Below are 27,620 nucleotides of genomic sequence, written 5' to 3' on the forward strand. Positions count from 1 at the left end.
TAAAAAAAATTATTTGGGGTCTGTAAGACTTTTTTAATTTAATACTTTTATTCAGCTAGGATACATTAAATTTAACAAAAGTGACCGTAAAAACATTTATAGTGTATTTTTATAATATATACACTATATTTACAATTTATAATAACTTTCCATTCATAAATGATCCGGACTAAAAAATGTATCATGGTTTCAACAAAAATATTAAGCAAGACAACTGTTTTCAACATTGATAATAATAAGAAATGTTTCTTGAGCAGCAAATCAGTCTATTATAATGATTTCTGAAGAATCATATGACCCTAAAATTCAGCTTTGGCATCACATGAATTAATTACTTTTTTTTTAATATATTTAAATAGAAAGCAGTTATTTTAAACTGTAATAATATTGACATTTATTTTCTGTATTTTGTTCAAATAAATGCAGCCTTTGGTGAAAAATATATAGTACATTTTTTGTTTGATCACAGCCAAAATGTAATTAAAATATATTAAATATTTTTAAAATACTTTATATATCAAGTAGACAATATATCTGTTTTTTTTCTAACAACTATTAGAGAAATGTTAGATGGTTTTAGAATTTACACTCAAATTTTCTATAGATCCCAGAAAAAAAACAAATCCAACTCTTGTCTAGAGATTGTCATCTTCAACCTGAACAACCCTCCCCCAGTGCCCCAGCTCATTGTGTTTTCTTGTGGCATGTTCACCACACCGAATGCTAGGTTCATTGGAGAGCACCCAACCTCAACCGCCGGCAGCTGTGTAGAAGACGCCTGTCAAGATGTCATCACAGCCGATCAATACGGGCGGAGAGATGGAAGTCCGGAGGTTAAGACTGACCAGGTCTGATGGACGTGTTCTTTTACCAGTAGACAATTGAGATCAGCCCCCACTAACCAGTGATAACCTCTCAGATCTATCTCTCATCGCTGACCCCACCGACCCTGCCGCGAAGCATCAATCCCCTTAGGGACCGTGACGCTCATAGAGCTGCCGGTATCCAAACAATCCTCTCAGGGAGTGGCTGGGGTGCTGAATGGAGTTGCCTTGGCGGGGGTGTGGGGGTGTCCGAAGGCCTTTTCCAGCCCTGAAACAAAAGCCTTCACAATGCAGGACCAGGCTGGGAGCTTGCATAAAAATCAGTTTGGGGGGACAGGGGCAGAAACACAGAGTTGAAGGGTATCTTTGAACTTTTTTGCTTGCTCTTTGTGGCATCTCTCCCTCTCTCTCTCTCGTGTGCGGAGACAACACTGCGGCATGTATGATAAGCAGCGCTACACCCTGCTGATTTAGGGGGGTTTGGGTGGAGGGGATGTTGACTCAGAACGACGCCCCCTCCGCGCATGCTTCTTCCCTTTCAGTCTGAGCTGTCAATCAGGGAATAATCAGCAGTCAAATGAAAAGCATGTAGGATCTGTGGCAATCTCCATGGGAGAGAGGAAGGCCCATCCGGCCGCTGTGCAGATGGGGGATGGCTGCTGATGGACAGTGCGGCTCTTCGACACAAAGCCGGCGAGAGCTCAAAGTCGCCGGGCTCTCTGTACTGTATACAGGTGGCTCCCGGCCCAGCCACATCTGCCCACGCCATGTCAGGAATTGTAATTACCATATAAATTATTGATTTGCTTGCCTCTCCCTGTTTTCTCCTAGCTTCTTCCTGATACAAGTCTTTCTTGTTATCTTATGCTACAGCTAGGCGGTTGATGTGAAAAAAAGACAATTTTTTTTTTGTTTAATGTCTACTTTTAATTTGGTTTAGCCATAGTTAAGGAGAGATACACTGGAGGACAGTAGGACAAATGCGTGAAGGACAAGCTTCCCATTTGAACCCACCAGTTTAAAGCTTTGTGAGGTTAATGGGAATGAGCTGTTGGATGTTTCTCATTTAGGAAATGCTAAAGCTTTTGAGATTAAAGGATCTCTGTTTCTCTCACAATCTATTTGCATATTTTTATATGTACTGTAATTCTGGGGCATTTTGACTGAGGACGCGAGAAAAAATTCAAATGACAGACAGAAATAACAAAACAAATAGTACGAAATAGGAGCTAAAACTGTGCGTAAAGGTCTCATTTTTTTAAGGTCTGCCAGCGGATGAAGTTTCAGAGCGAGGCAGTGTCTCTTTTGCTTCCCTGGAGCTCATTGTGTTCTCAGAGATCCTGAATGTGGAGTCTGAAAAGTCACAGAAAGTCTCTGATTGGCTGATTGACCCTGTCAGTGTGATAATGCCTGTCTGTCATGTTCACAGCCGGTCCACAAATCCACTTGAATGGGTCAATCTGGTGGAAATGAACTAATTTCAAAGTAAACAACTCGTGCTAATCAAAATAAAATTGAAATTGTGTATAGTAATCACTCAGAGTGATTTAATTAAAGATGTACCCCTGTGTCTGTGACAGTCATTAAACCTGTTTACCTAGCATTTGCTGACTAATGGTCCAAAAAAGGTGACTATAGCCAATAATTACTAAACAAAATATGCTTATGTTTTATTGTAGTAATTATTTTTAATTTTCTAAACGTCAATCAATATCAATTCAAAATTATAATAGGATAATTAAACGTAAAAATGAAGTTTCATATGCCTTTGACCTTGAGTAAACATCAAATGGAAATGGAGTTTATTTTTGAGAAAACAACAACCCAGTGATTCTCAAGCAGAGGTCAAGGGCACTCCAAACCTCCAAGCAGGCCAGAAAATGACTAAATTATTTAAAATAAGACAAAACAAGTACTAAAATGTTGATGTACTAAAAGTACTAATTAAAAATACAAAACTAACAGAAATGACAAAAGCTCATAAAGTAACTAAAAATTCAATTAAAATTCAAGTTAATAATAATAATGAAAAAAAGAAAACTAGGATAATATATAATAAATAATTATACATAATAATTACAAATAATAGGGGTAATAAGGGATATGAGGTAGCCTAATTTTAAAAGTAGGATTTCTAGGAAATCCTGGAAAAGTAAATTAATACAATTTTGAAACCCCATTAGCATTTTCATAATGAATGTACTTTTTCTAGTTATGCCAAACTCTAAATTATTATATCGGGTAGAAACTGGGAGTGAACAAAAAAAATATTTTCCATTAAATCATGAACGACTGAAAAAGTGACCTAAATTTATCTGTTTAAAGAAGTGGTATCCCTGAACAACATTCAGCTCTTCAAATTTCAGCAATCCTGAAACTAGAAACAAACTAGAAATATCTGGCTTCTGAATACTGTTGTGGACAATGGAGAGTCCAAAAAGTTGGCAACCACTCACTTTCACTTCTCATTTCATAAGTCCACCATATGTCACTGCTGAAACAGCACTTCAAAATACACACTTACATATATAATAGTACTCGTGTCCAGGTCGGAACTCAAAACCAAGCGAGAAGGGGGTGAAGAGCTGAAACTTCTCAGAGAAGCGCAGGGGTCCATCGGGACTCTGGGGCCGGTTACACTCCCACCGCTTGAAGCCCCTCATGCGGTGCTCACAGGTGAGGTAACCATCATGGTTGACCATGAAAAGGATGTAGCGCTCCATGTGACTGTGAGGCTGGGGCGTCTCGTAGTACGGACAGTACACGTCCAGATAGTCATTGATGCTCACGGCCACCGTATATTCACCCTGCCAGAACCTGCAAAGGAGATTCAGAGCATTAGACCACCGAAGCCAAACATTAGGATGACTTACATAACAACCCCTGTACACAGACAATTGAAATATTCTGTAGTTCAGCTTTTTATTTGGCCTCCATTCAAAGCGTACAGCAGCAAAGAGGAAAGTTTCACACACAAAGGCCAAATCTGTTAGGCAGAAAATCACAGGGAACACAACAGAATAAGCTGGAATGAATAACCACAATGCATATTTTCTATCTAGGTCACCATTATGCAGAGAGAGAATGGCAAAACAGAACACACAGAAAACCAAACACTCGCTGTAATACTGTAATGAGAAGGGGGATGTTTGAAAAAATATATATCTTTGACTAGGGCTTAAAATAGACCTCTTTAAAAACAACTTAGTTTGCCTTATTTATTTCTCTGGGTTAGGGCAGTAGCAACATATCAATGAAAATGTTGATTATGCTCACAAAAATGGCAAATTTAGTCAGCGAGTTATAAATCATAAACTTCATATTAAATTGCACCCTTAATCCAAGCTTTGAACCACAGTGGCACCATAAAATAATTTTTCATGCTTCGCATTCGATTATCTCTCTACATAGTATGCGTTTCATGAGAATGCAGCTTTCAGAGCATAAGAAAAAAGGGAGAGAGAGCGAGAGAACGGGGGGAGAGGCAAAAGATAGCATGAGTGAATCAGTTTGAAAGTCAGTGTGACCTACAGAGGCTGCGAATGTGTGACAGTACTCTGATGTCAGAGTCCTGGGAGTATATGCAAGGTTTGACTGCAAAACAAATGGTGGCTGACAAAATAAAAAATAAAATAAATGCATTGAGGTTTTTATGCTTGTTACAAAAATGGCAATGAAATAAGATGACACTTTTAAAATATATATTTTCTGAAAACTTACTGCAATTCTGTTCGGCAAATTTATGGGTGAATCTCATAAAGCCTGTCAATGATATGTCATTGACAAAAATGAAAGAAAAAAAGAAATGACAGTTTGCACAATAAAAGTTCAACACCATCAAGGATTACTGCATTATGACATTTTACATTATTATAATGTAAAAGATCACTAAAACCTATCATTTATATTGTAGTGTTGTTTATACAACATGTTAGTATTGTCTGTACTGCTTTTAATTAATACTAATAAATTCATCATGAGTTTTCATGCCAGTATTAATGTGAAAATATATATAACATCTAGACATATCACAGCAAAGTAATTCCATCATATTTTTTTTTTTAAAGGAATATTACTTTTATTCACCTAGGATGCAACTGATCAAAAGTGACAGCTGGAAATTCCGCTTATATATATATATATATATACCCTAGTAAAAAATAAATATACTTAAATGTATTTGAAATACATTTATTTCATGCCAAGTATACTACAAATACAATAAATATTTATGTGCTTAATAAACGTATAAATTTATCGTATTTACTATAATACAATAAATATTTATGTGCTTATAAAAATACTTAAAAACAGTACAATTGTACTGTTGGTATACTGAACTGGTATACCTAAGTCTGCTAAATTGGAACAACTAATTTTGTGCATAATGCAGTTTAATTGTGCAGCAGTAGTGTTATAGTCCAACTAAAGATATACTGAAGTATATCTGAATGTGCTAAAGTGGAACTATTGCAAGCATACTTCAGGTACACTTTAAATATCTTGCATTTAAAGACTGATATTATATAGAGATTATACAATCCTCATCAATAATGACATCAAAACGTGTGCGCATGTGTGTGTGTGTGTGTGTGTATACAGACAAAAGGTTTATGGAAGCTCTACACACTAAAGATTTTTTGAAAGGTGTGTGTGTGTGTGTGTGTGTTTGTGTTTGTGTGTGTATACACAGTAAAGGTTTTTCTTTTTCTTTTAAATGAAATATGTATTTGTGAGGTTCATCCATCCAATAACTGAAATTTAACCAAGAGCACAATATTTTCTAAAAGTGTCCTTGAGCTATATGTGAACTCCATAAACCTTCCTTTTTTACAGAGCAACATGTATCTAAGTGAAAACAGCAGAAAGCACTCACACCTCTGTAAATGAGGAAGCACCTTCAGGCACTGGTCCATTTGCCTTCAGTGCTCCGAATAAGGTCCTGTCCTCTCATCTACACAAGCTGCCCTCTCTAGCACCTGCCTGTCTGTCCTTTTAATTAGACAAACTATTGGCACAGTGATTTCCTCACAGCATCAAGTGCTTTCTCAAAGTCTGCTTGTTTTGCCCTCGGTTAATGGCTCTTTCAGATGTTTGCACTCTCATTCACACACACACACACTCGCGTAGCAAAAAACGTGCCGTAAATTACTTCCATGCGGCGGAACATCTCTGGATATGTTACTGCAATTCAGCTCTCACAGTCTAAATCAGGTCCACCTGTTGTAGATTAGCCACACTCCCAAACTGTTACCTCAATCTCATCTCTCCACAGCCACGTTTACATTAAGTGGACAAATGTATTTTAGGTCCTTTCAAACAAGTCCAAGTGACTTGTTTGTCTAATCATTTGTTTATACTATCAAAAGGAATAAATCTCCTGAAAGTTTGGAGCTCCTGACCTTCAACGTAAACGCTGTGGAGATATTTCTTTCTAATCAAGCATGAACAGATTACCGAGGGGACATATATCAGTTTGAGCAGAACATCCCAGCATATGTTGAGGGATCACAAATGTGTGTGTGCGTGCGTGAAACCCATCCTTCACTATCTTTCCAGGAACACATTTCTCCTGTTGCGTCTGACCTTCTCAAACTCTCCCGAAGCACATAAGGAACTTGTTTATGGCTCATGGTGAAATATCGATCTGTGAATTTACAGTGGCTTCCATAACCTCATTAAAAATAACCGCTGATTGGTTCCATCGCCAAACACAAGATTGCACAATAAATGGATTTTTTTTTTTCTTGGGTGGGTGGCGGTGCGAGTGTTAACAGACATGATGAGGAGACAGCTGAATCATAAACAGACTGACGCTCGTGCTCAGAAATATCAAAAAGATCTCTCTCTCATGTACATATGCGCACACAGACGCACACCTTCCTGCTTTCCCAAATAGGCGGAGCATCATGGAGAATTCTAAAGAAACGCGCTTCATTTCCTCACAGCACGCCGCTACTCATTCACCTGCTGTCGTCTTCCCTTTATCTCTTAAAACTTTGATATTCAGGAGATCTTCACATACAAATATCTGAAGCTGCTTTTAGGCAGAGACCTTGACAGATCTAAGCTGGAGAAAATATGCAACAATAGCAGAGCTGAACAGTGATATTCTGGTAAACATCATTTCAGAAAATTTGAAACGTTGCTCACACACTAAAGCTTTGTGAAGGACATAAATGTGCTGGTAGAAAAATGTCATTTTTTCCATTTTGAACCCTCTGATGCATTAATAATTCAATCCCAAAGGAGAAAAACATCTTCATGTTTCTTTTTATTTCAAAACAAGAAAATAATTATTCTCAATTTTCTACAACTTTTTATTAAAGCAATGTGTTTTGAGAGACTTCACTGCAGAAGATTTAAAAAAATATAAGAGATAATTCAACAATCATGTCGAATGTGTTGCTCACACTGATAATAAAGACGACAGACATATACAGTAGAGTTATATGTAAGGGTCAAAGGTCATCATTTATGGGGGTCTGCATGTAACTCTAAAACATCAATGGTTTAAAGTGGTAGACACCATGCATCAATGGGTTAAACTAATATATTTCTGTGTAAACCACTTTTGACAATTCAAAATGACTTTGTTTGGAAAAATAAAGCAAAGCAAAGCAAAACAAAGCAAAACAAACCCCCCCAGAAAGAACGAAACTCTATAAACATTTCATACATGCATATACACACACATACGCAAGTACATTTTTCCTGTGGCAGAGTTCAGTGAATTTGCAGATTTTGCTATTAATAGTCGAGACGGCAGCATGTGAGCATTTCTTTAAGCCACACAGGAAGTTTTACATACTTTTTTCCCCCCGAGTCTTTGTACCAAAGGATCACTTGAGGCACATGCACACACACACACACACACACACTGCTGTAAATCCAAAGGTGGTGGATCCAAATCTTTGGCATTGCACATACTTGCGTTACACATTATGTTGAGGCATTGCCGCGGCTCGGTACGATGTGATTCTGGAGGCTTTCCAGCCCCACTTATTGTGTTCTTGCCACAAGCAGGCCTTTTGCCATCATGCCAGCCCTGCTAGACACTGGGGGCTTTTAATGATATGGAAAAGCAAAGGGATGCCACAATGTTGTGAATGCAAAGCTCCAAGGCAAAGCTCTTCCATGCAAGATAAAAGAGAGGAGAAAAGCCACTTATCGCTGGGGCTATCTGCTGCCCGCATCTGATGCGGGGGCTTGGGAACCGGACCTTGTTATATCAAGAGGAGCGAGGATGAACTGACACTGCCAAAAGAGAAAGAGAAAGGGACAGTGAGAGAGAGTGCTGCCATTATAAACAAGTTGGATGATAGAGCCAAATCCAGCCTTCATGATGACACCGCTGCTGTTTCAAGGGCACTTCATAAGGCTGATACATCATTTTAAATCAGCGCATCAAACTGATACATACACTGACTAGAATTCACATCTGATATGATGAGTATTAGAGCCCTGCATTTCAGCACGGGCCCCGACATTTTTACACCCCTAGGGCCGGGCTTCGGGCCAATTTTCACGTCATAGCTCAGACGCGGGCCAGGCATCGGGCCTGTTTTAGGCTTCTTCTTATGTTTTATATTTTAGACATCCATCAGTGATGAAAAAAAAACTGCGTGCTGGTGGAAACAACACGAGACCGTGCTACAGCGACTGTCAAGAGTGGCTTGACGGTGTTTAGTGTCCCACCAGCAGCAGTAGGCTAAAGCTTGCTGCAGAGTACCGGCAAATGTAATTACCATGAATGTGTCGGGGGGAGGGGAATAGTAAGGAAATATTAGAATTATTTATTAATAAACTAGTGTTTTCTGAGTCAGTGTGGCAAAGATGAAGTTGCCGATCCTGACTCACCATCTTCTCATTGGATGTGGCTTTAAAGAGAAATGCATCATTTACATAATGATACAGTTTTTGTTTTCGATTTGTTTTATTTCGTTTAGTAATTTAAAGCTTTCTATAGATATATTTATCATGTCTGTGTGGCATATATTAGCTGAGTTTCGGTTCATTTTTGTGAAGCGCTCCTGTTCAAGACCGAGACGGCAGAAAGTGCATCATGTTTGTTTTCTTTATTTTATGAAACATTTTGTTGATATTGTGAGTGCACACAAATAAAAGTAGACCATTTACAGTTCGGAATGTTGTATTACTCTTACCTTTATGAGCAAAAATTATGGCATATTTTAAGTTGTTTCCACTGAAAAAAATGCAAGTGTTCATGCTGGCGCCTCCATGTCCTGCAAAGCATGCCTCAGCTTTCACTCTCCACACAAATGATTGGATACATGCCTAATAGCGCACATTTATCTAGGTTTAACGTTTAAACTAACATTGTTATATGCTTGAACTGTTTTATATCTATAGATTTTATTTTAGGCAAGTCGTGATGATTTGACAAGGGAAAATTGATCAAACATATGATCAAGTCACTGTCTGCCGCTGGCCGCTTGGTTGTTACTTTAAAAAACAAAAACATACATTTAACGAACAAAAAATGCTCCAAACGTTTTTTTTCTAAATTAGCTTAATACAAAAAAAACAAAAACAAAATACAATCACTTTGCCATTACATACAAAACCGGGCCAGGGTCTATATTTGAGGCCCATGCAGGGCTCTAATGAGCGTTACAGTTCATTTCTTTAAAAAAAAAAATAATAATGAAAAGGAATTTGTTAAAAACGAAAAGCATGTGGTGCAATCAGCATAGAGAAAAGTTCATTTAAAAAAAAAAAAAAAGGAAAAAGGAAATGATACAGACAGGACCCCTGAAGACCTTCATGACTGTGTGTCAAAGTCAAAGTAAAAAAAACAAAAACAACAACTGATCTTTTTGAGGCTAGGCTAGTTCAAGTTCAGGTAAAAGTCATGAGGTGTGACTTCCCAAATACTTAATGATATTTATGAATAAATAATTAATAAAATTTGTAAAAATAAAAAAATACAATAAAAACCTTTTATCATATACATTTTATTTTTAGATCAAATATACATTTTTATCAATATTTTATAAAATTATATGAATATTCAACGTGTAAGAAATACTATGGAAGTCAATGGAGAAAGAACAGGTTTGAAATGACATGAGGGTGAATAAATGACAAAATATTCATTTTTGGAGTCATTAGGTTGAAACGCTTCTTGAAAATGGTATAAAAGCTTTTCAAAAGCATATGAAACCAACACGAATACAAAGAGTCCATTTCTAAGAACTTGGCAGGGGTGTATAAAGATTTTTCATTTAATTTATCGTGGACACACTCAATATATATCATTGACCCAATTACTGAAATTTTCTAGCAGGTTTCTCAACGAGTTTGCATCACACATCACAGCAAGTGACTGAATTCAGGCAAAATGCAATCTAATCTATTATGTGGCATTGATGGAGGGCATAAAAAAAATAAAGCCCTAATATCCAGACTCAATCAGTCCTCCTATAGCAATGCTCAGCCGAGGTGATTAATCAGAGCCATTGACTGGTTAGCAGGCTGCTGTATGATAGATGGCGTCTGGATCGTAACTCTGCCTCTGGTCACAATGGCAGAGATCTGCAGCCAGGCTCCTGGGCTCTGGAGGGAACGACCCATCCTGATGATGAAGGCCATCCACAGCCTCCTCGCAGCATACAGCCGGCCTCATTATTCCCCTCCGCTCAGACAGAAACACAGCAGGGATACTGCAGCATCTCCATGGGAAGAAATAATACTTTTGGATACAATTACCGGATCGGGAGTGTGGCATCTTACCACAGGCAGCGCCGGTCCTAATATCTGACTCATTGTTAGGCAGCTCAGTTTGCATGACTGGCTACGGCACTGAATAGGGAGCGACATGCCTGTGGGGAGTCTGTGCAGCCTCGCAGGGGCCGTAATCATTTTAAACGTGAAATTATGAGCTTTCACGTACGGAAGTCTCAACGAGGAGATTTGTCCGCTCTTTTGCATGATACTGGAGGCAGGACCTGAAGCTTTGGCTCCTGTGTGACTTATTTCAGAAGGCAGGACATGAAAAATGCATCATTTTCTTATTGTTTTCATGGAATGAATCTTAAAGCGCCAAGTCAAACAGTAGCAGTCGGAAAGTGTCTTATTGTTAGACTACAATATGGATTATGACACGAAGGGTGACAATTATAGTACTTTTTGTCTGTAAATTGTCACGAGCCACGTGGGTCGCTGATAAATCCTTTAAGAGGGAACAGTAATAATGGATAAGAAAATCCATCAACGGAAAAAAGAACAAAGCAAAGTATTGCTTTAGTAAAAACCTAAAGCTATGCCTGTTATGTACACTACCATTCATTCATTTGGGGTCAGAATGAATTTTTTTGTTTTAAAGAAATGAACAAGCAAGGATGCATTAAAATGATCAAAAGGGACAGTAGAGATATTTGTAATGTTAAAAGAGATTTCAATTTCAAATACAGTTCTTTTCAACTTTCTATTCCTCAAAGAATCCTGAAGGGAATCATATTAGAATGATTTCTGAAGGATCAGAAATATAAAACTAGAAACTGACACTAAATAATGACTACTAAAAATGCAGATTTGCCATCAGGACTAATTACGTTTTAAAGTATATACAAATAGAAATGTATATTTTAAACTATAATATTATTTCACAATATAACTGTTTTTACTGCATTTTTAATCAATTTATTAATATATAATATATTTTATTATTACTAATAAAGTCATTTAGACTTAACTGTGTTTAAAATCATTAATTGTGTTCGCAATCCCAATTCTAAATCAATGTTTACAAACCTGATCCAATATGTGGTTTGAAATCAGATTTGTTTTTTCAATCTGATTCCAAATATCTCAATGGTCATATCAAATGTCAGGTAGTTTTTTTCTTATTTGATACATGACGTGCATGTAACAAAATACAAAGTACGCACTACTGGAGCTCGAATACGCTCCTTTTTGCTCACCATTTCATCATATATAGACTGTGTGACATTCATTATGCAGTGAATAGTGAATGAGCAATAGAGTCAGCAGTTTTGGCCACACTATATGCATAAAACACTTCTATCGCTTATGTTGTCTGATGTGCCTTGTGAGTTCAGCTCGGCAGCTAGATATCATAATGGACATGAGCAGAGGTATAATTTCCAGTTTTATGTCCTCCTCTCCTTTCACACTGACAGTTACCCCCAGTTGTTTAAATGCAAGTCTCTTAGATTGTGCTGACGCTTACATACTGTAGCAACGGATATAGATACAGTGGATACTGACTACACGGTCTGAACAAACGGATCAGATTTTATCACATGCACAACGACGGTGAGGACGGATCAGACCGGATTTGAAAACCAAATCGGATTTGCGTGCAGTGTGAACAAAGGCTTTCTGCTGAAGGGAACTGAGAGGTTTTGAGTCTCGTCTCACCTCACCTGGCAGAGGTGAGGCACAGTGGGCACGTGTCTCCCTGATGGAGGAAACCTAATGATGCTGGACAGCTGTCCACAGAGGAGACACTCAGCCTCTGCGTGAGAGTCCTACAGATAAAGTCACCTAAGAAACAAGGCTCAGCGCTGTCGTGGAGTGGATTTTACACTCATGTCTGAAACTAGACAAGACTCTTGAATTCTCAGAGTGAAAGGGCCTCTTCTCTCCACTGACAGGACTCCAATGAAGCCGTGCCTCCACACACAGCTCACCCGACAGCCATCATCACCCACTTTACAACACATGATTGTGACTTTGTGCAGAAGGAGAATCTTGATTGCCTCTACACTCAGAAGACTAGCACGGTGAAGGTGACTGCTGAGTAGTCTGCGCAGGTCCACACAGATGAGCTTAAGCCCGAACATGGCCTATAAACGAGACACCGTGACTCGACCCAACCGCTGCTGTCAAATTTTAAGATTAAATCCGAAATAAAAGGAAAATAAGGAAACACTTGAGTTTAGGGACCAATTCTCACTATTAACTAGGCCTAGTTGTTTATTAGCATGCATATTACTAGCACATTGGCTGTTTATTAGTAATTATAAAGAATGTATGAATGCATTATTCTGCATGACATTTTAGATGCCTCAATCCTACTTCATACCTAAACTTAACTACTACCTTACTAACTATTAATAAGCAACAGATTAAGAGTTTAATGAGTTAAACGTCATGTCTCCAAACTAAAGTGTGACCGAATATCATGATTATAAACAATTCTCATTTAAATTTTGAGGTGTATGTAAAACACTTCTTAAGATTATGAAATTACCTCAGATTTCAACAGCATATAAGTAATAATAAATCTTAAATAAGTTCTACAATACTTCCTGTATCTAGCGTTTTCTTTCTGAAAAATAAAATCTCAATTTCCAACCCTGCTTACAGAAGTGTCACATTCTCATTTTCCCTTTAGTTTTCCTTGTCTAGAGCCGTGACTCTAATACTTATGTGTTCTAACACCCCACCATCCTTCCAATGAATATTTTTCAGCATTCTTCCATATTAACCGAGTGACTAAAGAAATATGTAAAATCTTTCGAGTGACTGAATTGTGACCAATGTCTAGATTGATGTAATGTTCACAAAAATTCTGGTATGTTCTGGATCCAGTTCTGATCGCATTGCAAAATATCTGACCTGTATCTGATTTAATACCACATATGGAAGTGGACTTAATTAGAACAAAAAACATTAGATTCTATGTGGTTTGTGCTGTTCAGGTCACATATGAATAAAAAAAAAAAAAAAAACACTTCTGACTGCAGTTCTGAATCAAAGATGAAGTGTACATGTGCATTCACAAGCCAATTTATGTTTAAATAAAAAAGCCCCTGCCTTTTCTTTATTTTTCTTCTTACAGTTATTGTTACCATATTTTTAAAATAATTACAAACCAAAATTTGACACAAACCTTAAATTATACATGAAATGTTTTCCAGAAACTTACCTATGCAGACCTGAGTATTGTGAGATTGTGAGATTGGAGCAAATTTATGTGCCAGCTGAAACTGTAATTGTATAAAGCAGCAATATATTCCAGATGATTTAATAACTGCCTTGCACCTTAACAGGAAAACTAAAAATTTACAGAAAATCCTTTTCCAGGTGAGATAATATAATGAGATATGAAGTAAACTGTGGTTATATCTGCTACAGCAGACCTTTATCACTCTCATGCGGTAAATAAACATACTTCAGTAAACACAACAAATTTTTGATATGCAACCCGTATGCCACCGATGATAAATAAATTAGGACTATTTGAAGTGAAGGTCGAGGTAGGTTGATTGATTTTGTAATTGCACTGACAGATGCAAAACATTACCATCTGTTGCCTTTTTCAAAGAATTAATCAACAAATACAGCATGCGTTCAGCAGTCCTGCCAGTTAGACAATTCACCACTTTCCCCATTTCTCCTTCTTGTCTCATAAACATAGCTGAAAAATCGGTTCCAGACCAGAGCTCATGGGAGATCTATCTCTTGCGAGGCAAGTGACCCGGCCAGCCCCGCTTCTGCTGCAAATGAAAGTGTGCTGAACACGGGCCGGCTGCACACACAAAAGAACGACCATACAGCACGATCCGAACAGCCTCAAAAAATTCCAGATGAATGTGTGTACGCTTTAAACAGTACTTTGCTCTGCTTTCACCCTCCATCGACTCTCCTTTGACTGGCTCTAATCAGGAGGGCTCCTGTGGAAAGCTGTCCTCACTACCAAAATGCATGACTGGTCTGAGACAGAACGGTCAATTTAACACAGAGGCACAAGGCTACAAACTTGAGAGGTGGTATAGAAAGTGATCGGAATACTGAGTGCTTTAAGGACCTAAACAGCTAAATTAAATCTATAGAGTCCCTCAATAGCGGCCGCAACAATAGAAACAAGCACACATAAAAAAACATCATATAAATCACTGTTGACAAATTTAACATTATAAATATAATACATTTTAGATTTGTTAAATTAATAAATGTTTTATTATATTTTCATAAATTAAACTTAAATAATCCAGTGGTGTAATAAATAAACTCATGGTGTAAATAAATATGGTACTGCAAGTATTGTGTCAATATATATATATATATATATATATATATAAGGCCACAAACCAGCACAACTGGGGGGACAAATACTGTTTAAAATAGTTTCAGATGAAGTATAGCATATCAAACTGTAGGAATCTGCTGCAACGTGCCATGTCAACCGCCTTATTAAAGCGTGAATAATTTTGCTAGTTATCTCTGTTTATTGTAGACAGGGACTCTTGTCTCTGGAAAGTTGGAGCTATAACTACAGCAGTTTGTGGGAGGTTTGGCTAATCTGTAAATTGCAAGTACAGGGCTCTAAAGTGGCAGTTGCTCTCGTTTAAACGAGGATGCTATTTTTCTCCTCCACTGACCAAACCTTGACCCTCGTAGAGCTCTTGAAATAGGTACATACTCCAGGGAGAAACGGCTCCTGCAACAGCCTAATTTTAAAGCAAATGAATAAATCGCTGCCTTGAGTCTCCAGATGGTATTTTTTCTTTTGTAATCCTTATACAAGCAGAATACAGAAACTACACTCCTGAAATTTAGCATAACATAAGGTAAAATAACGAAACACAAACACAAATTCATTTTCCAAGCTGTTGAAACATTGAATTTAGGGTTATTGTTACAAAACACAACATAATATACCACAAAATAATATAAAATGTATCTACATCTAAGAAAATCTAAGCATAAAGGTGCTAAAGCACTGAAGGTTCAGAGCTGAAGTACTGAATTTAGGGTTGTTTTTCTTACGTGTTATGTTATGTTACGCTAATATAACAAAACATCTTATATGTAGACAAATAATTTAGTGATGAATATTCAATTGCCCTATTCTTCTCTCCATCATCACTTTCCTCAACAAAATTATTTCAGTCATTCACTTCATAGTTCTATTTATTAACTTCACCTGAGTCACCTAAACAGCGGCTCTACTAGTGTCCTCTTGACTTACATTAAAGGGTCAATGCTTTGTTTCCTTTTGTTTGAATGTGAGGACTGCTTACTGAAATCCAGAAGTACAGAATGAAGGGCTATATGTCTTGGGGCATCAGCTCAAAATAAAAGAGTCCTTTTACAAACATCAATTTTTGATGTTTCCCACACAAGCGCAAGGGAATAGCTGTCAAAGAGGTGACTCAACAACAAAAGAAGCCGCTGACTTTTATATCTAGTTCTATCAAGGTCAACGAAAGACAGTCATTCAAAGAAAAGCTTGACAAACATAATTTAATATTAGTTAACACATAGGAGGTGACTTTCGAGCATTAGCTGTTGTGAATTTAAATTTCTCTCCCAACAGTTTAGTCATCGGTCAGGGAGTGTTGCTTTATGCTAGGCTAACTGTTGAATAGCTACCGAGCCCCTCAGGCTAAAACTGATGCTAACAACAATGCAGACACAAATTCTAGTGTATTGCTCCCTCCCTTTTTTACCTCAAAATAAAAATGTGGGCACCAGGGTAAGCACTTCTGTTAAATTATTCACTTAATCAAACTGTTGCTCCTGGTCTTACTCACTTTTTAATATTTTCTTTTGAAGTTCATTAATTAGCTCTGCTGTTTTCCTCATCCTATTTCCCTTCCTTTAGCCTCTCGCTCTTGCTTGTTCTGTGCCATTAGCTAATTAGACTCAAAAAGGGCCGATCCTTCTCCTCTAGTTTAACAGCCTATAAAGAGGAGCGTAAAAAGACTGCATATTTGGCATGCAGTGACAGTAGCGTCGCAACCGATTTTTGATATCCGCATATCTGTGGGAGTAGCCCTGTTAGCCGCTTCAATGTACAGTGTGGATTAGCCATAGCAAACATATGTAATGTTTGGCACTTTATGCGCAACTCTAAATGTAAACTGTCAGAGTCTTTGTTGTTTTTTAATTAAATGGTTGACTTGGTTTGTGAATGTGCTATTGTATCTAAAACTGCATATGTAATGGGCCCTCAGTAAACAAAGCAGGAATTATTTTCAAGCAACAAACATTTGACTCTGTAGGGATGAGATGTGAGGGTGACATGTCAGGAATTATCTTCTTCAATGAAGCATTCAATCAGTTCGAAGCAATTCATGCCTGACTAACACTCCGCAGTATGAACTGAGTCCTTCCAGATCCTTTTCATGATCACAGCGAGGACAGTCAGGTGACAGACAGGCTTGCAAAGATACAGACATGGTTTTTCACTTACTGTGAGACTAGATCGTAGGTGTGGAAGCTGTTTGATTGGCCCTTAATGAGTTTGCGGTGTCAGGGGACAGGATGGACCACCAGGGCCTGGCCTATAAATACCCCCGATAAAAGCAGCACTGTCATGTTGCATTGATCACAGCAAGATAACTGTGAGGGGAAACATCTGAATTAAGTGGTGTCCTGCTATCTCCTAACTCACACCTTTGAGGAAGAAGTGCTGCTGTGGGCTACTTGAAAACATGACTGTGACAGGTAGGCATAAGAGCTCCGCGAAGGAGGATGGATAATACTGTATCGCTGATACATGCTCAGGTCTGCTCTGAGGCCTCTGAAGGATAACTGAATAGCATTAAATAACGCTGATTTACTTACAGCACACTCTGTTAATGCCCGCTGAGCTCGTTTCCTTTTCCTTCACTCTTCATTTCTTCTGTCACACAATGGATAGATGACCGAGAGACACACTGTGGCTTTGGTGTGAAAGAATGACAGAACTTGATGGTATGTCCCGCTACATTAGAGGCAAGTAACGCAGGATGTTAGGGCTTTACAAAAAAATAAAAATACTGTGGTGGTATGCTGTGCCATGGTAGTGTGTCCAAAAAACATGATAATACCACAGCACCCTGCCCAAAATACCATGGTAATAGCATGGTATCAAGACACGCAATGGTAAAATGTCTAAAAAACATAATACTATAGTGCTTGTTCAAAAAAGTACAAAAAGGGATACGTATGTTTCTCGTAAATGGTATTCTTGGTATGTGAATTTCAGTACCATGGTATACTCATACTTCCAAGCACTTCTATTACATCATTGTACAAAACTTCTACATTTTGTACAAAAATTACCACAAACTATTTCGCTATTTTTTTAAAACTATTTTTAGCATCAGGATATTTATAGCATTATCATCTGATACCATCACCGTACAACATTAATGCCACAGTATGCTTTTGTAATAACATAAAAAAAACTAATATTATGGCCTTAAAACATAAAACCACAGCACCCAGCTCAAAATACTATGGTAATTGCATGGTACACAGTGAAAAAATGGTAAAACTATGATGTGACAATAATACAATAGTACCATGTCCAAAATACCATGGTACCACACTTACAGAAAAGTACCAAAAAAGACTATGCTTTTTGAAAACATTAATGCTTGGCAAGTTGGCATAGTCCACAAATAATGTTAATGATATCTCGCCCAAGTCTCTGAGATCAATGTCCCTCGGCAGGTGGTTTCAAAGGAGGAAGACTGTCCTAAACAGATGGCAAGCAGTTTGTCACATCGATTGATTTTGCAGGTCCCTGGCGCTGTGCTGTGTCTGAGGTTTGGTATGTGTCCAGAAAATGATCGAGTTCTGGGATAAGTATTGCACTTTGAGACACTTATTTTCATCCCACTACGCCACTTTCCAGAAACACTATCCTCACTTCAGGATTTCTCTTTGTTTTAGGTGATTTAGAAGACAATGAGAGTCACACCTATGTACACATAAACCACAGGTCATATACTAAATCAGAGCTAATAGTGTATGGCTACACACAGTCTGTATTTTTTCCCCCCACAAATCTCTACATATTTATTAAACTAAGAAAATTTAAAAATAACACTTCTGGCTGCAAATAGCCTCCACTCAATAATTTCTTCAAGGTTTTCATAAAAGATGTATGATAAAATGTCTACATCCATAAATACAGCCAGAAACTTCCATATTAAAAATACAACATAAAATATTACTGCTGATAACCAGCTTATATTATGTTTTGGACACTGGGATGCTGGTTTATCCAACAGGGTCTATAAAACCAAGAGAAAGCTATCTGTTGGCACTCCCATTCATCTTAATGACAGTTTCTCAGCTTGTACAGAGACCCCTGGTGTATGTGATTTAAAATGTGCCATTTTTTTGATCCTGGACCATTAAAAAAACACTATAACATATAATATTAATAATTTAAACGTTGCTTGCAAATAAAATAGTACAAAATAATCTGTCACAATACATGACTTTAAAAAAGCCTTCAATAGAGAAAGAAAAAAAACACTGGCAAAAACAACTATAATAACATGAAATACAAACAATTTAAATGTTACTTGAAACAAAACAAATTACATTAAAATAAAATAATAAAATAAATAGTGTACTACCAATATTTTCTTTCCTTTTTTATTTTACGAAGGTGGTTTAGCAACCAAACAAACCCTGACCAATCACAAATCATCCCTAGCTTGACTAGCAAGGCTACTTTTGTCAACCACCAATGTCCAACACCAAACGAGCACAGACCAACTTGTACCCACATGTAAATGAAACGCTGGTCTTCCCAGTAGAGTAATCAATGAAGCAGAGGCTGATTGTGCAAGTATCCGCCCGCACCAGTAATCAGACTATGGCCCGGTATCACAGACAGGGCTTAGACTAAGCCAGGATTAGGCCATAGTTCAATTAGGACATTTAAGTAATTTTTATTAACATGCCTTAGAAAAAACATTACTGGTGTCCATCTTGAGACAAAACAAAGGCACTGATATGTTTTAAGACCAGTCAGTGCACGTTTATTTCACTTGAAACAGCTCAGAATTACATTTTAGTCTAGGACTAGGCTTAAGCCTTGTCTGTGAAACCGGGGGTATGTGTATTAAATATTTAAATCAAATTAATTAGATGCGGTGCTAAACTTCAATCAGCTGTTCAAGATGAAATTCCTCTCTAACTTTCCGAATCAGCATCCCCCACTTTGGTACGCGCTTTAGTATTCGAGTCAGGCAAGAGAAACAAAGAGAATATTTACTGGGGTTACGTAATGCAGATAGAGGTACTTAAGTGAGTTTGACCTTGAGCGGATAGAAGCTCCTGTTCGGGTAAATAAATAAAGCAAAAGCAAACTGCGGAATGAGGACAAATGTACAGTACATTAGTGAGCACTTGGATGGAGCAATTCATACAGTGAGGAAGTGAAAGGCAAAGAGAGAAAGAGAGAACGAGGGGGTTGGGTGGGTGAATCCGGCCAAATCGTCTGTGGGAATCTTCCCTCTTCCTTCCCATTCCAACAGCCTCCCTCCCCCCCAATTATCTCTCGCTCTCTTCCATCCTCCACCTTTCTCCCCCTCTTTAAAATTCCCTGAGTGGATAATGTATTCCCGGGTTCTCCCACCGCCTCTCAGTGCCCATGGCTAAGCGGAGATCAGACACTGAGATCTATCGGTCCTCTCACTGGCACGCTGCCTCTCATTGGCTCCCAGCGCTCCGCGTTATGTAAACATACTCTGCGATGGGGAAGGAGGGAAAGAAAAAAAAACGACCTCTGCTCATTTCCACATCAAAGCAGCCAGAGATGCTAGTCATCATAAGGAAAGTGGCATGTTAATTGTTGTGTAGGTTAAACTTGCTGATAAAAGAGATAGAAGGGTTAGTCTCCTCAAAATGAGATGCCTGACTGCTCTGCGCTTTTTAAAGCACGTTAGGCTAACTGCAGCTGATGTTGAACCGAGCTTTGATTTTATTCCCCTGCGAGGCTTGTCAGATGATCTTAGCCAACCTTCAGGAAGTTCCTCCAGCTTGACAATATTGCTCATTTCCTCCTCCTCTCACAGCTTTTAACAACTTTACACTCTACCTCTGGCACATAAATGATTTAAAAAAAAGAAAAAAAGGCAAATTGATTTTGCTGACTATCTCCCCAAAATCGATGCTCAAGTGAGAAGCTCATTCTCTTCTTCTGTTAAAGCCTGTTTCACACTAACACATAAGCAGCGTGTATGCGTTTTGGCACCCATATTAACAGGTCACAGTCTTCACACTGTTCACGTAAGCAGCGCGACTCTGCATTGCTAAAAACCCTGGAGAAAACACTAATTATGAACACAACATTACTGATGAACAAACTTTTTGCAATATTTTTATGACATGACAAAATACCACAAACTACTCATTGTATGGGTAAGCAACTTTAAATGAAATTAAATTAAATTCCAAAACATTATAATGTATACTAAATACATATATACATATAATGTACTCAAGTTTGGGGTTTGTAAGACTTTTTTAATTATTCTGAAAAAAGTCTCTCATACTCACAAAAGCTGCATTTGTTTGGCCAAAAAAAAAAAAGTTTTCTATTGTAAAATGTGACTCTGGAGCACAAAACTAGTCTTAAGTCGCTGGGGTATAATTGTAGCAATAGTCAAAAATACATTGTATGGGTCAAAATTATTGATTTTTCTTTTCTGCCAAAATTCATTAGGATATTAAGTAAAGATTATGTTCCATGAAGATATTTTATAAATTCCCTACTGTAAATATATAAAAACTTAATTTTTGATTAGTAATACGCATTGCTAAGAACTTCATTTGGACAACTTTAAAGGTGATTTTCTCAATATTTAGATTTTTTTGCACCCTCAGATTCCAGATTTTCAAATAGTTGTATCTCGGCCAAATATTGTCATATCCTAACAAACCATACATAAATGGAACGATTATTTATTCACCTTTCAGATTATGTATAAATCTCAATTTTGAAAAATTGACCCTTATGATGGGTTTTGTGGTCCAGGGTCACATATTTAAAAACAATTTATTTCTATGATGACAAAGCTGACTTTTTAGCAGCTAATTCCACAGTCATAGTGTCACATGATCATAAAAAATGTATATAATATATTTAAATATATTTTAAAGAATTGACTTCCATAGTATTCTATTAAATATTATGGAAGGCAATTGGGACCAGAAATTGTTTCGTTACCCCCATTATTCAAAATATTTGCATTTGTGTTCAGCAGAAGATAAAAAAATTCACACAGGTTTGGAACGACTTGAGGGTGAGCAAATGATGATGATTTCCATTTTTGAGTGCACTAACCCTTTAAATGATGAACATTTCTGGACATTTACTTTCAGTGAGTGATAAAGACACTTAACCAAAATGGTTCCATTATATATGTACCATATATCCTTACATTTCATAATCTATGCCTGTTATTTAAGGAATCACTTTCCAGAAGTCATTTTCTATCTTGTATAAATCCACAGCTGTCATGCTGCAGAGACGTTGTTAGTCAGGCTGCAGCTTTGCTTACGCACTACTTATGCATGCAGAGTGAAACAGGCCTCATTTGTGACAGCACACGCTATTCATAACTCATACTCGTCTTATGAAGTGGCATCATGATGAACTATGGCCAGTGACATCTCAAACTAATCAGCAGAGCAAACAACACTGGCTGTAGCCAAAATCTACTCCACCTACAATCCACCTCTCAGCCATCATAATCACATCACACGCACAGACACAGTCATTAACAAGCACTTGGGATATGAGTGAATCTGTAATCTTGATTGATCCTCCCCTCTTATTCTCACTGATCAGTGCACAACTCTTCCATAAGGCCCTCTACAGCTCCCACGCTCCTCCACCGCTGACATAACTATACACCTGGGGCCAATTAGAGTTACCCAGGGTGTCTGCACTGTCCCTCAAGAGTTGCCACCCTCCTACACCTGACCAGCCTGTCAACAACACAGAGGAGCACAACACAACTGCAGAATTTTTCTACCCAAAATTCACCCTGCTGCCGCTCTGAGGTAGTTACTGATGCAGCAAAGAAAGGTGGAGTCATCTGAGATAGCCTGTGGCTGAGTGAGTGTAGTCAGTTTGTGTTGAGGACGATTTGAAATATCAATGCCTGACGGCCTTCCGCCCTTTCCAGATGCTTTTTCTCTCCTATTGTTTGAAAAAAAACAAAAGCTTGTTCTTGTGTTAATGGAGAATTCATGGATTTATTTGTAGTAATTAGCCCTTGGGGTAACGGCGCATCAAATGGTGCTTGAAAATGAATGAACCCATATGAAATCAATATGCATCATGAACTTCGCTGAATGAATTCAAATTAAAAAGGGAAGGGACATTTTCTATTTGATACATATATATCCAATAGACGTGCATGTATCTCAGAGTTAATTTTACCATCATTCAGTAAATTGTTGCAAGTGAAAGCCAGTTATTTCAGTACTAGGAATCCATGCGTTTAGGAATTTCAAGTGAGGTTGAACATTTTTCCCACAAACATTTTGAAACCGGTTTGACCAACAGAATGCTGCTTGGTTTGAAAGTAACTACTTTGTGATCAATGCTTCAAACATCACTACATGATGGAAAATGTCCTTTTTGTACGTAATATTTAGCTAAAATTTCACCCCTTTAATATAATATTTGAAGAGGGATTCAAAATCTGATTTAAACCTATTACAGATGGTCAGATGTTCTGCAACATTCGCAAAGCATGCTAGGATACAACTGTTTTTCAGTTAATGTAATTTGAGTGTTGCTGTCATTAAAGCAAAAATATCATAATACAATACCATTTCTCAATTCAATTTTCTACTCAAATTATGTTGATAATACTTGTATAATTTATGTAATTTAACTGCATTAAATTGTAAACAAACTTTAATATTTTTGAACACCAATGCACTTGCAGTGTTGATTTCTGCTTCATTGTGCTGTTTATCTACAACTGTAAATGATCGTCATGGTGAGACAAAATCTGTAGAAATTAAGAAAATTAATCTTCTTTATTACCCTGTTGACAGTGTGAAGAACAACAATAATGTTAACTAATGATCATGCCATGGTATTTTCATCCAGTGCCTCTCTAGTTGTTGGTATATGGCTGTCAAAGTTTCTCATGAGTGTGTCACATAGCTCGGGGATCAGATGATGAAACTAATTGTTATTGAGAGCCCCTCAGGAGCTTATTAGCATTGAGACTTTCTGTAATATATCTCTACCCCTACAGACCATTATGCTTGGGGGATCGGTCCCGTTACTGTTGTGTGAGTGTAGTGTTATTACTGGCAACAGCTGTCAAGAGTTCACATTCATGAAGCTCAGTGCTAGGGGCAAAGAGCTCCACATTAGCACATAGCACAAAATCTGTCATCCTGATCTAAGACACTATTTTGTGCCTCATCCTATAATGGTCTAATGGTTCTGTTGGGCAAAAGGTACATTGGCCTACCAGAATTTAAATTATAGGCAAAATGTTAAACTATGTTAAACTATGCATGGCCCAGTGCCCTTAAACTTTTCCTTTTAAGAATGCTAATGAACACGCTAATTCACAAGAGGCTATGCATTATAGTGATTTTACAGTATTGGTGAGGCTATATGCTGCACCAGAGCTGCAGCATATAGAATATGTGGTCATAGCGGTGTCATTTTCAACCTGTGTGTCTGCTATGCTGCTCCTGTATTAAGCGGTGTCTGATATGGCTGCAATCTAAAAAACATACTTGTATATAGACCTTATGTAGCTCTGCACCTTTTGAGTGCTGCTCTCTTTGTTTTCTGTCTTCCGTTTGTATTTCCACAGTGTGAATTTACGAGTGAACTGCTCGCTTTAAGATGTTCCCGGTATACTGACATTCGTAATGACATCCACTTCAAACATTACAATACACATGTAACTTCCATTAACTCTACAATAGGTAAATCCACTTCAACTAATTACTCTTCAATAGTGATGCTATAGTGCTACAGCAAAACAGAAGTTCAAAGACAAAATTCTAAAGATGTCTGCACACTTGTTTCTCTGACACATAAGATCTACTGACTTGAGTTTCCAGCTGAAATAAACACTAGAGGCAGTAAAATGTCCACAACCTTTACTCCTTTTCACAAAAAATATAAATGACTTATTGATCAATAAAGACTTATTTCCACTCCGTAAACTAATACATTTGCATTACATAACCAGCTCCATATAAATGGCTTTTTTTGACACAGTAAATGTGCTCAGTAGCTCACCTGGTACAGCACTGCACTTGAAATACATGAAACCGGTACCAAAAAATGTTTTGTACAGGGCTTTTGGTTCAGTACGCATGTGTACCGAACAAATACAGCACTGTTTTAACCACTGCATGAGTGGAACTTAATTGGGAACTTCCAGTTTTATATATTGTCACTATTGATAAGAAATAAAGCATCATCTTTCCAATTAGTTCCTTTTTATTCAGGAAATTCAAACAATGAATGCTGTTTTGGCGCTCTTTGATGTGGCATGACAGATGCTGTATAAAAGCCTTAGTTCAAACTTGGGAACTTCCAGTTTTATATATTGTTACTATTGATAAGAAACAAAGCATCATCTTTCTAATTAGCTCCTTTTCAGGAAATTCAAACAATGAATGTGATGTGGCGTGACAGATTGCTGTATAAACGCCTCAGTTCAAACTGCAGTGTGGAGTGTTAGTGAGTCTGATCATACCTTCCTCTTTACTACTAGTTTTAATGTGAAATAAACATGAATGAAAATATCATGCCTCATGTAATCATTCATTCTGTTTCAACCATGGAAAGACGTCAATTAAACAGCTTGTAAAAAAAATAGCATTTCACATAGCATTTCATTTACCTCAGTGTCCACAGCTCTAGAGTCTAGAGAAGCGCATTTTGCAAAAAATATATACTAGATTCAAGATTTTATTTGTCACATACACAATTATACAGAGTATAACCAGCAGTGAAATGTAGGAATGTAGAAATGTACTAATTATAGTTTACTTTACCTCTACCTTAGGTCTTAATTATTTAGTCTATGTTTAAATAAATCTGTTATAATACACGTTTTGACAGCCACTGTGTAAATTAATATATTTCAACAACAGAAAGTTAATTTAAAAACATTTTGTGCAATTTACATGTTTGCATACATTTTTTAATTACGTTTGCATACATTTGACAAAACTTTATTATTATTATTATTATTATTATTATTATATTTAAAAAAATAGGAATTAAATTTAATTCTGTTATTAATTTAATTTTGTTATAAATTTAATAAATGTTATTACTTTATAGTAATGTAAAAGGGCTCCCTATAGTTTAGATCGTAAGCTGATTTTTTAAATAATACATTTTAGTTATAATTGAATTTGTTTAAACAGAGTAATTTGTTCAATAAACCACTGTTTAATAAAAAAGCAATTTTATGTTTAGTTTTTTTTCCCCATTGCAGTACCAAAACCATACCGAACCATGATGTCAAAACCGAGATACGAACTGAACCCTCATGTTTGTATAACATTACACCCCTATTTAACACCACTAGCTAACAGTGTAGGGTTTAGTTCAGGTGGTATGTTATTCATATACATTAGAGCATTAATTTTTTAGCGTCAATTTCACAACCGAACTGCCACAATCAATCAATCAATCAATCAATCAATCAATCAATCAATCAATCACAATAAATCACTTTAAAAGTTATAAAAGCATACTAAAGTTCTGTACAAGAATAGTTATGTTCATCTGTTTTGAATATAACTGAACAAGCTTTACTGTTTTGTGAAATGTGCAAGCAAAATAAAATCATTTTGCAGATATGTCACCAAAGGCATGTTTTTCCAGTGAGCCTGAGCTTTATGTCAATGTAAAATACATTTCTGAACAGCTCATCCTCTCAGTTTGGAACTATGCATTTTATGACAACCAAGCTAATCTTAGTATAGCGTCTGAACTTATCAGTGAAGAGTGTAATTTCTGCATTTCAAATTCTTCCCCAGCTCTTTACTGTTCTAACAAACAAGTAGTACAAACTCAGGCTACTGTATTAGTTGAGCCTATTAGATTATGTCTAACCAAATCAGGCCAGTGAAACAAATAGACTTCAATTCCATTTGGTGCCACAAGTGCTGCAGAAACTTTACCATTCAATAAATGCCTGAGCAGGTAAAAACTTAATGAAATAACTTTTAAGTACAAAGTTAACTTTGCAGGCACTAATGTATACTAGTACAAAATCTCCACCTGCAAGTTCAAACTCATTTCACCTGCATGTGGTGTTGTGATCTTAAACAAACATTTACCCACACAATGTAATGTGCAATGACTCAGTGATTCAGTGACGCTTACTGAGTCATTAGGGACTTGACTGTCTTACATAACTGCTGTAGGGCACCTTTAGTGACTTTGTGTTAGCATTTATAGGATTCTTGCAAATGAAATTCTAGCTTTTTAAATGTCACTTGTAATAAATTGCATGAGAGAAGTCACACTGAATTCCCTATGTGATCAAGTCAAACAGATGGATAATTACACTTCAGAACGCAGGAGTGCATATGAGATACACAGAAACAGGAAGAAAGTGAACAATTCGGAAGAAATTGGCAGGTGGGAAACACTCTGGTAAATGTCTTTCCCTTTTTTCCAAGAATCTGGGGACACACTGAGTTTGCCTACCTGCTAGATAAATGTCAACATAATAGTCATGCTCAATACACAGAAGTCCTTAGAACCTATAAAAGATTAAATACACTATATACTGTGTAGTATGCACAAATAGAAAAGCATACAGTACTCACACTTAAAACACTGGTAAAGAATAGTGTAGATATCAGATTTGTATTTTCACATTTACTATAAAAATTATTCAATGCAAGAACCAGATGGATCAAAGCAGTCATTTGATGAAACTGGGATAGCATAATGACGTTAACATAACCAGCTTTCCCATGAGCTCTCGCCTCTCCTTTATACAGAATTATCTCAGCCCTTTTATGTTTTTAGACCTTTATACTCTT

The 27,620-nt window shown here is 37.1% G+C and overlaps 1 protein-coding gene across 1 annotated transcript in view; it reads right to left on the bottom strand.

Moving 5' to 3' along the window:
• LOC306845701 (ephrin-A2) overlaps nucleotides 1–27,620 on the bottom strand; it is a 58,815-nt gene that overhangs the window by 3,793 nt on the left and 27,402 nt on the right. The window contains exon 2 of the mRNA XM_079378647.1: nucleotides 3,349–3,641. Within this exon, the coding sequence (XP_079234773.1) occupies nucleotides 3,349–3,641 (293 nt within the window). The remainder of the gene's footprint in view (nucleotides 1–3,348; nucleotides 3,642–27,620) is intronic.

This window comes from Barbus barbus, assembly GCF_936440315.1.
Source record: "Barbus barbus genome assembly, chromosome: 26".
NCBI classification, from domain to species: Eukaryota; Metazoa; Chordata; class Actinopteri; order Cypriniformes; family Cyprinidae; genus Barbus; species Barbus barbus.